The 10,901-nt window shown below is 37.8% G+C and overlaps 1 protein-coding gene across 1 annotated transcript; it reads right to left on the bottom strand.

Moving 5' to 3' along the window:
- Nucleotides 1–239: 239 nt before the first annotated feature.
- Nucleotides 240–9,974, bottom strand: LOC125263133 (the record flags this gene model as incomplete). The annotated part of the gene is made up of 4 exons (XM_048182040.1): nt 9,398–9,974; nt 8,635–8,775; nt 8,036–8,371; nt 240–379 (listed from the first exon to the last, which is right to left on the bottom strand). Coding segments are annotated over exons 1-4 (663 nt in total), but the record flags the coding sequence as incomplete, so codon positions are not given.
- Nucleotides 9,975–10,901: the final 927 nt, after the last annotated feature.

Genomic DNA, 10,901 nt, shown 5'->3' with positions numbered 1-10,901 from the left:
AGTTCATATGAAAACATGCTGATTTTAATATGATTGCTGTTGTTCCATTAAAAGACTCAAAATACTCACAATAGACAGAAATATTGATTCTCTTGAACAGGGTGATATTGCCGGTGATATCGAGATGATAAAGTCCAGCGTGTTTAGTTCTGATGTTCCTGATGGTCAGAGACCCGGTCTTGTAGTTCAGCTCCAGTGTGCCTCTGAATCTCCCATCAGCTCCATCAAATGTAGCGAAAGATCCCAAAGGTCATTTTTGCTATGACAGAGTCTCCATGTTCACACCTCCATATTATCACATCATATCTGTGGATTTTAGGAACACCAGACTCTAGAGTGACAGAAGTTCCCTCCATCACCGACAGCCTGTTCCCTCCATCTGTCTCGACATACAGTAAAACACAGGAGAACTTTCACGGACAGAGATTAAGCATACAGTAAAACATTTATGCATTTGGCATATGCTACATAAGTCACAATAGAAGCCAAAACATCAGCTTGCAACAACATATGCTGTTTTTTTCAACAGGGACAGGCTCAAATATGCCAATAGCAATCAAACTCAAGAGAAATACATCACACAATACATCCTCAGCATTCAGCCAACAGCAAATAAAAGCATGTAACCAATCCACTGAAATTAGCTTGAGCATTCAATGTAAACATGCAATGAGCGCACAGGACACATCAGCGAAGCATTAGTGGCATCTGTTAACCGCTACTAAACCCCTCTAGAGTAAATGGCAGCCTAACCACACCCCTATCCAATCCAAACTTGAATGACTTAAATGAGATCACTCACAGTCGCAGCTAAATAGAGCAAAGCGGCTCAAACGTTGGTTCAGGAAGCGCTTTTAGAACTAATGCCAAATCACAGGCAGGTCCCAGATAGCAAGCAATGGTCGAAATAATGTTAAATCAGTGTTAATGTGTCAACGTTAACCATACTTGATACTTCAATATCACTTTTGCACCTGCAATTAATGTTGAAAAAAATCAATGGTAATGGTCATTGAATCAATGTTACAATGTGAAGTTGGTTCAACATCATGCTTGAACTCTCAAGAAAATGAAACACAACTACAACTGACTTAAAGCCACACAGCCTGAAATCAACTGAAGATAAAAGAAGACAATAAATCTCTCAAGATCTCAGCAGAAGCTCTTTTTGAGAATTGAACAGAGGTTTAGATGTTTTATTCGTTTGGTCACCATTTTGGTGATCAGTGTTTCCTTTAGTTGGGCAGTTTGACTATTGGCTTTTTGTGTGAGTTTGTGGTCTTCTGTAACAGTGTTTAACAATACACGTAATATGTTTTTTTTCATGTGGTCATGAAGTATTGTTGGTGAAGGTAACCTATTAAAAACAAATATGGCACTTTTGGTCAGGAGTACAACTAGTAAATGATTTTCTTTTATGAGGCTGAAAACTATATCACCAGGGGCTGTATTCACAAAACATTTTATCGTACCACTAAGAGTTCTCCTAAATAGCAGTAAAAGTTTTTAGCTAAGAGTTTTCTCTTAAAACCCATTCACAAATCTGCTGAGACAAACTTAGGAATAGACTGAAGTCTTAAGCTAAGAGTAAGGGCAGGGTTGACCTCGTTGCTATGGAGTAAACACACAGTGATTGGCTGATGGGGGAGGAGTCAGTGATTTAATCATAGAAATATTGTAGAATGAGGTTTCCATGTTTCCATATTAAAATAAAGGTTTTAAAATACAAATGTTGCCCTATTCAAATAAATATTTTTAATAAAAATGTTGCCATATTCAAATAAAGGTTTTAAAATGTAGTGTCACTAATTAAAGTGTCACTAATTAAACTACTATATACAGTGAATTGTGGACCGCCTCTTGGATGTCTGCATCTCGGAGCCCTCAATACCCTCAGACAGCACACCAAATACGCTTACTTTTTCATTTTTTTTACTCTATTCAATCATTTGTAAATGTGAACTCATGAAAACCACTGCCACAGGTAATCGGACAATATTTATTTATTTGTTAAAGATTTGTTTTTGGCATCTAATCGTAGATTTAAATCTATAAATCAAAATGTATTGCATTTATGAAGAAAAAGTTCAGCATCTAAGGCTCTATCCTCTATTCCCTCAATGGTGTAGAGTGTCTTTGGGTGGATTAGGACTGTTTGTGATTTTGTCTTAGTGACTTAGGAGTCCTCTTGACTACTCCTAACGTTTCACAGACTTAGGAGCTAGTTGTAGCGCTAAAATGCTTTGTGAAATACTCTTAGAGCAAAAATTTAGGACTCCTAAAATTAGGACTGACACACCCATTATTTTTAAGAGTTTCTCCTAAATTGGCAAGTTAGGAGCTACTTTTAGCCTTAAGATGTTTTGTGAATACGGCTCCAGATCATTATTGTTTCTGGTTTTCTTTTCAACAAATGATGTGTTTTGTTAAACACTGTTACAAAGAACACAAACTCACACAAAAAGCCAAGAGTCGAAATGCCCAACTAAAGGAAACACTGATCACCAAAATGGTGACCAAACATTTTCAATAAAACATCAACATCTAAACCTGTTAATTCTCAAAAAGAACTTCTGCTGAGATCTTGAGAGATTTCATTTTCTGAGAGTGCAAACATGTTGAACCAACATCACGTTGTAACATTGATTCAATGCCATTACCATTGATTTTTTGTTGAAATTTCAACATTTTTTCAACATTAATTGAGGGTGCAAAAGTGATATTGATTCAGTGCGGGTAACACTGACACATTAACACTGATTTAACATTGTTTTGATCATTGCTTGCTATCTGGGGAACCATAGAAGGGCGAGGAGGGTTTAGCTGCCTCACTCCATTCAAAAAAACTGTCACCAACTTATGCCTCCCAACTGAGCAATGGTTTACATGGGCATGAAACGATGTGATAGCAGACATACGTTTTAAGTGTAGATGGTGCATGACAGGGCCCTCATTATGCCTCTCACACCAATTCACAAACACTTTCCAACAAGTCTATCCAAAGTGGGACTGTCCACGGCTACGGACTGGCTTTCCATTGGAGCGGTGAAGACTGTCCTCAGCATAGGAGAGCGGAGGATCCACTGATTGTGGAACACGCATGGGTTGGGCCATCGTGAGCGTGGCTGACGCTGCTTCCTGTCCCATGTATCAATGGCGGCAGGAAGAGGAAGCGGAGGGGCACCAGAGACAGCACTCAACACGACAGCAGCTCCCCAACTGTCATCTCGACAGCCCGGCCTGTCAAACACTCTAAGATGCAAAAGATGCAGGAGCAGATTCGGGGCCCTGCACATGTTCCATTCCTTCAGGTCCATCCTCTTTTTCGCTGGAATGCTGAAGGGGATCTGTGAGGAGAGTGTTGTCCTCTTGAAAGCATAAATCTATGGCAAGAGACATATTCCAATAACCTGAAGGAGAAAGATTCTGAGGCAATGATGGTCAGTGCCATGTTATATAGAACATGGCTCTGCCCATCACATGTGTGCTTGATCGTCATTGTCCTATGCAATTGGGCTTCAGTATTCCAGGAGAAATATGTTTCTCCATAGTGTCAGCTACTAATGCAACGTCAAGTGAACCAATCTTGATTTTTACTTCTGCAACACTGTAGCTGACATTTCTGCATGCCTCTCATATAAGCAGCAATGGATAATTGATCTCAAAACCATTTTGATTAATAAAGGAAACAAGAATGTTCAAACCATGAACATACAGTGGTGCTCAGAATTATTGGCACCCTTGGTAAATATGATCAAAGATGACAATAAAAATAATTATGCATTGTTTATCCTTTTGATATTTAATTCATAAAATTTGCAAAAATCTAACCTTTCATTGAAGGAAAAGAATTGAAAGTAGGGGAAAAAAATCACATTATGAAATAAATGTTTTTATCTTAAACACATTGGCCACAATTATTGGCACTCCTAGAATTGTGTATGAGTAAAATATCTCTGAAGTATATTCCCATTCATATTTACATTTTTTAGCACACCAGGGTGATCATTAACATGAAATTGTCCAGCCGTGACTTCCTGTTCCACAGGAGTATAAACATGAGGAAACACAAAGGCCAAATTCCTGTAATCATTCATCACAATGAATAAAACCAAATAATATAGTTCTGATGTGCAGCAAAAGATTGTTGAGCTTCACAAAATAGAAAATGGCTGTAAGAAAATAGCTAAATCATTGAAAATCCCCATTTCCACTATCAGGGCAATAATTAAGAAGTTCCAATCAACTAAAGATGTTACAAATCTGCCTGGAAGAGGACGTGTGTCTAAATCGTCCTAATGCGCGGTGAGGAGGAATGTTTGAGTGGACAAAGACTCTCCGAGGATCACAGCTGGAGAATTGCAGAGATTAGTTGAGTCTTGAGTCTCAGAAAGCCTAAAAAAATGATCAAACAGCACCAACATCCCCACAAAAGTTGTTTGGGAGGGTTTCAAGAAAAATCCTCTGCTCTCATCCAGAAACAATCTCCAGTATATTCAGTTGTCAGACAAGACTGGAACTTCAAACGGGACCGGCTTCTATGGTCAGATGAAACTAAAATAAGAGCTTTTTGGCAGCAAACTCACCAGATGGGTTTGGTGCACACATGGATAAAAAGTACCCCATGCCCACGGTTAAATATACTGCTGGATCTTTAATGTTGTGGGCCTATTTTTCTGCTGGAAGTCCTGGACATCTTGCTCAGATACATGGTATCATGGATTCTACCAAATATCAACAGATAAAAAATCAAAACCTGACCGCTTCTGCTAGAAATCCAATAATGGGCCGTGGTTGGATCTTCCATCAGGACAATGATCCAAAACAAACATCAAAACCAACACAAAAATGTGTCACTGAACACAACCTTCCCAGCCCCTGACCTGAACCCTAAAGAGAATGAGTGGAGTGAACTGAAGAGAAGAAGCACCAACATGGAGCTGGGAATCTGAAGGATCTATAGAGATTTTGCATGAAGGAATGGTCTCTGATCTTTCCCATCATGAGAAGCGCGTGTGCTGGTGGTCCAGCATAAGGTATGTTTTGCATGCTGGGACAAGCTTGGGATGCTGGAGGAGCATATGTTGTCTTTTGGATGCTGATAGGATTCCAGCAAGACCACAGCAAAACTTGTGTATGTGTTAACATTTGTTGAAGTCTGTTTGGGGTCACCATTATGGTGATCAGTGTTTCATTATGTGACTTTTAGTTGGCCATTTGGCCCTTGACTTTGGCTGAATTAATTCTCTTTTAGCAATTGACTACAATATTTCGTGCTCCTGACTGCAAAAACATAACTTGGGATCAGTGACTGACAGCTTGATTTTGACATAGGAGTTCTCAAATGACCATTAAAGTCTTTAAAACAGCAACTTTCAATTCTTTCTAACCAATCAGCATTAGGGACATATGACGGTCGAGGAGAGAGAACGAGCAAGAGGGAGATTTGAAAATAAGAAAAAAAACAACAACTGCAGAACAAGAGATGAGACACAACACAAAAGCTCAAAAGAATATCACTGGAATAAAGGTTTATGGCTGGGCAAGCGCTTTAGGACCAGCGTTTATATTAGAAAAGCTTTCCAGCGCTGGAGAGAGATAAGTGGGAAGGCCTGAAAACAAATGTGGAGGCTGCTTTGATCCCACTTCACATGTGAGTAACACTGGGTCTGGAGCTGCTGTGCTGTTGGTGACTAACATGAACACTTATTTATATTTACTCTGGTGTACAGTACATTCATTTTGTGTGCTTCCTTGTTCTTCATTCTTCATCTGTGCTTTATTTTTTGTGAAGCATTATTTTGATGCACGTCAGCTGTGATAAACAGACATCCACTCGCATTGTGTGTGTAACAGTGGTCAGATAGTGAGAGGTTTGCAGTTAAACTACTGCACACTGACGACCGCTGGAGAATGAGTGTTTAGTGACATTGGTAGTGCATCTGCTTCGCATGTCAGCAGTGGTTGGGCTGGGGTTCGAGACCGACTTGGAGTAGGGTAGCAAGGATTGGAGTTTGAGTTTTGAGCCGTTGTTTTTCCTTTATATCATTAATGTGTTAAAAATAGAAATATACAAGTAAAAACAAGTCCCCAAAACTCTGCTTGCAAGGCCGTGCGGGTGAACCAACTTCACCAGCTCTCTTTTGCTTACAAACAGCATGACTATCCTGGTCCACCAGTTAGACAAGCACTATTTTAGCATAAACCCGCATGGACCAGCATTGAATTCATGGTGGTTTATGCTGGATTTTTTTAGGTATTAGCTGTGAATTATGTATTTTGAATGATGTCAAAATTGTTTTATATTCATAAATCTGATAATGTAGTTACAAGTGCGTGACAGCATCGTGCTTGCAATTTGTAATTGATGTTGTTGCGTATGGTGTTGACAGGAAAAAAAATGCTTATCCCTGGAATCTTATCACATTGCAAATGGTGTTCAAAAATTAACTCATGAGAAAACCATAATATGTCTCAACTGTGGAAAAAAGAAATTAAAGGTGCCCTAGATTATGTTTTTAAAAGATGTAATATAAGTCTAAGGTGTCCCCTGAATGTGTCTGTGATGTTTCAGCTCAAAATACCCCATAGATTTTTTTTTATTAATTTTTTTAACTGCCTATTTTGGGGCATCATTATAAACGCGCCGATTTTATGCTGCGGCCCCTTTAAATCCCATGCTCTCTGCCCACAGAGCTCGCGCTTGCCTTAAACAGTGCCTTAACAAAGTTTACACAGCTAATATAACCCTCAAAATGGATCTTTACAAAGTGTTTGTCATGCATGCGGCATGCATGCGTCGGATTAGGTGAGTATTGTATACTGTTATATTGTTTACTTCTGATTTTGAATGAGTTTGATGGTGCTCCGTGGCTAACGGCTAATGCTACACTGTTGGAGAGATTTATGAAGAATGAAGTTGTGTTTATGCATTATACAGACTGCAAGTGTTTAAAAATGAAAATAGCGACGGCTCTTGTCTCCGTGAATACAGTAAGAAACGATGGTAACTTTAACCACATTTAACAGTACATTAGCAACATGTTAACGATACATTTAGAAAGACAGTTTACAAATATCACTAAAAATATCATGTTATCATGGATCATGTCAGTTATTATTGCTCCATCTGCCATTTTTCGCTATTGTTCTTGCTTGCTTACCTAGTCTGATGATTTGGTTGTGCACATCCAGACGTTAATACTGGCTGCCCTTGTCTAATGCCTTTTATAATGTTTGGAAACGTGGGCTGGCATATGCAAATATTGGGGCGTACACCCCGACTGTTACGTAATAGTCGGTGTTATGTTGAGATTCGCCTGTTCTTCGGAGGTCGTTTAAACAAATGAGATTTATATAAGAAGGAGGAAACAATGGAGTTTGAGACTCACTGTATGCCATTTCCATGTACTGAACTCTTGTTATTTAACTATGCCAAGATAAATTCAATTTTTCATTCGAGGGCACCTTTAAGCATCTATGATTCAAACAAACTCAAACTCATAATAATCACATTCAAACATGATGACTGCACTGACGAATACTTAGGTGATGATACATGGGGAAACTTTTTGAGCAATGTTGCTGGGAAATTTTGCTGATCAATGGGCACTTTCACAATGAGAATAGGCAACAAGTTTCTATCTGGATACTTTAGATCGACAATTGTTGCCTATTGTCAAAGGGAAAGTGCCCAAGAAACATTGCTTGGCAAAATTACCCGACAACATTGCTCAAAAACTAGCCCCGTGTATCATCACCTTTAGACTTGAATATGACCCTTCTGTTGCTGAATTCAATTATTCCTATTATTTTTTGAAGCATAAGGTCAATCATTTTAGTGTGGTACAGATCATGAGACACATTTAAAAAAAAAAAAGAGAAAAGTGTGGTATTCTCCTGAAAACAATGAAAATTGGTATAAAAGTTCTTTGATATAAATATAACATTTCTGAGAACTTGGCACATGCATTTGCATCTAGATTTGTTAATGACCCAGAGATCCTTAAAGCATTTCAATATTAAAGTGACTCACCAATGATAGTGACTCTGAATGTCTTGTGTGTGGTGTAGCTGCTTTTTCTCTTGGTGATTTCTACCACATAAAGTCCAGAGGTGTTGGGTCTGATGTCAGTAATGATGAGAGATCCATTCATTTGGTTCAGCTTCAGTCTGTCTTTGAATCTCCCATCAAGAACATCAGCAAAGATTTCAGCTGTTTGATTGTTTAGTTGACTTATGAGTGTCTCTTCAAACTTCCAGGTTATCTGATCATCTCTCTGTATCTCAGTAAGTCCAGAGTGTAGAATGACAGAGTCTCTCTCCAGCACCGGCACGAGCTTCACTCCATCTGACGCCAGATTACTCACACCTAATGAACAGAGAAACATTTCTGTGAGCCAGCAAACACTTTCACCTTGAGTCTCAAACCTCACCTAAATACCTGACATACTCACCACTGACATTGAATGTCTTTGATAATAACCCACTGCCGCTGTTGACCTCAAGTTTATAAAGTCCAAAGTCATTGATTTTTGATGTTGCTGATCTTGAGATCTCCCGTCTGATCGTCCAGCTGCACTCTGTCTCCGAACTCATTATCATTAACAAGTATTTTGATATTATTGGACTCACTATTGATTCTAGCAATGAGATCTTCTCCGAACCTCCACTCAATCACGCCGTCTCTTTGAGTAACATCTGTATGAAGAGTGAAAGAATCTCCCACAATCACTGATACAGACTCCACAACATCTGTCTCTACACCAGACGCACCTGCAGAACATACAGAAACAGTTAACGTTAAAATTCACATTAAATACGAAAGCAGAAATAAAATCACCCAAAGCCTAAACAATGTTACAATAGATTTACTCCAATTATTGTCTCAAAGACGATTCAGAGAAATGAGAAGCACTAGAAAGGAGATGAAACAGATTTGTAACATTATAAACTACCAGTTAAAGGATTGGAGGTCAAGATTTTTTATGGAAAAAAATATTGATTTAAAATTACTATTATCAAAACTGACAGTAAAATTTCAATTTCAGATAAATTCTGTTCTTTTGAACTTTCTATTTATCCTGATTTTTTTCCCCAACATTGATAATAATAAAATGTTTCTTGAGCAGCAATCAGCATATTATAATTATTTCTGAAAGTTTATGTGATGCTGAAGAAGACTGGAATAATAATGCTGAAAATTATACACACTATTACTGATTTTCCTGTATTTTTAAGTACAAATAAATGCAGCTTTGGTGAGCAGCAGATAATTCCTTTAAAACGTAAAATATCTCACTGATCTACAACTTTTTAATGGTAGTGTATAGAATATGACGAGGGAACAGCTTCCTAAAACACGTTTTCACTAGCAAATAAAAACAAAAACACTTACCGTTCACAAATAATGAGAAAAGAAGGATTAACACATGGCTCTTCATACTGAAGCCAGGTTGAGTCTGGTGACACGAGGCTCCAGCATGGATCCAGCATTGAAGCCCCTTTCGAGGCACGGATTTTTTTCCAGAAAGTCACGTGATAAACATAAAGAAATATACGAAACTCGACTCCAATAAAAACCGGTCGAATCTAGTTTACTTTGAATGCATTCTAAGCAGCATGTTGCTTAAGTTTGGTGTTCAGTGAGGGGGCGATAAAGGTGTCATTCTTCTGCAAGAATGACGTCAGATAGGAAAAGTTCCTCCATGTTCTCAGTTGATAATATATAAATTATAGCCAACAGATGGCGCTGTTGAGCAAAGCTACAGACTTTCATGAGGCTTCATTTCTCCATCCATAGAGTGATTTATTCTGAAATTTTGCTAAACATTGTAGCCTATTTATGCTAAACACATCTTTGTCAAAACAAGATTTATTGAGATTTAGTTCAACTTTGAGTGGGCATTAACACTGTAATATTAGTGATTATATGCAGGAAAAAAATCCAAATGTTTATGCAGAATTCAACAGATTAACCATTTCATTTAATCTGGCAAATACACTTGATAATTCAGCCTAAAATAAGTTGATACAATCTGAGTGGAAAAAAATGATGATTGTAACTTGTCTACACAAAAAGCACATTTATGCAAATGGGTTGTTGATGTGAGGTCAGTTTTTTTTTTTTTTTTACATTCACACAGGATAAAAATGAATATAATTAGTATTGTCATCATTTAAAATGCAGTAAATGGTTAAACATTTCTCTGTCACATTAACCTGGTGATATAAAAACTGCTTTGTTATTAGATTAATTTTTTGAGTCAAATCTCAAAATTGTCCAATGGTGTGACTGTCTCAAGCATGGTTCAATAAATTACAACTTTTATAAATTAAAAAGAAAAACATTAATTTGTTAATAAATACCTCAGGCAACATTTTGTCACTGAAAACCATGTCCTCTGGTGTGACACCATATCCTGATTTTAAATCAGACAATTCCACTGACAATTTTAATTAGTTGAAGGACCCCATGTTGCTGAAGCCCCCTGTGAAGCCAATGACATGTGCACATGTTCATTTATTTTTGTCTCAGAATTGTTCAAATATTTAACTTTTTGGAATCATTAAAGTGTTAAGTTTTGTTGTCCTCTGGTGTGACACACTTGGGTAAAGCTGATTTTATATTCGCACATTCGGACTTCTGATATATTCCGACTTTCCAATAAATGTGCAATAAATTAATGTTTGCGAATTTTAAGCAGGGACATGATATTGACAACCAACGATTGTCAACTTACAACATTTTTCACAGTCGATCAAAATAGGCAAGTATTGTTTTAATGGCATATTTACTTGTGAATGTCCACTGAATGTCCAATGTAGTGTGATTAACAAGGCTATTGAATACGGATGTCCGAATGTGCGAATATAAAACCAACTTTACCCAAGTGTGTGGC

The sequence above is a fragment of the Megalobrama amblycephala genome, linkage group LG2 (assembly GCF_018812025.1).
Source record: "Megalobrama amblycephala isolate DHTTF-2021 linkage group LG2, ASM1881202v1, whole genome shotgun sequence".
Classification (NCBI taxonomy): Eukaryota; Metazoa; Chordata; class Actinopteri; order Cypriniformes; family Xenocyprididae; genus Megalobrama; species Megalobrama amblycephala.
This window is presented reverse-complemented; position numbering and strand designations above follow the sequence as displayed.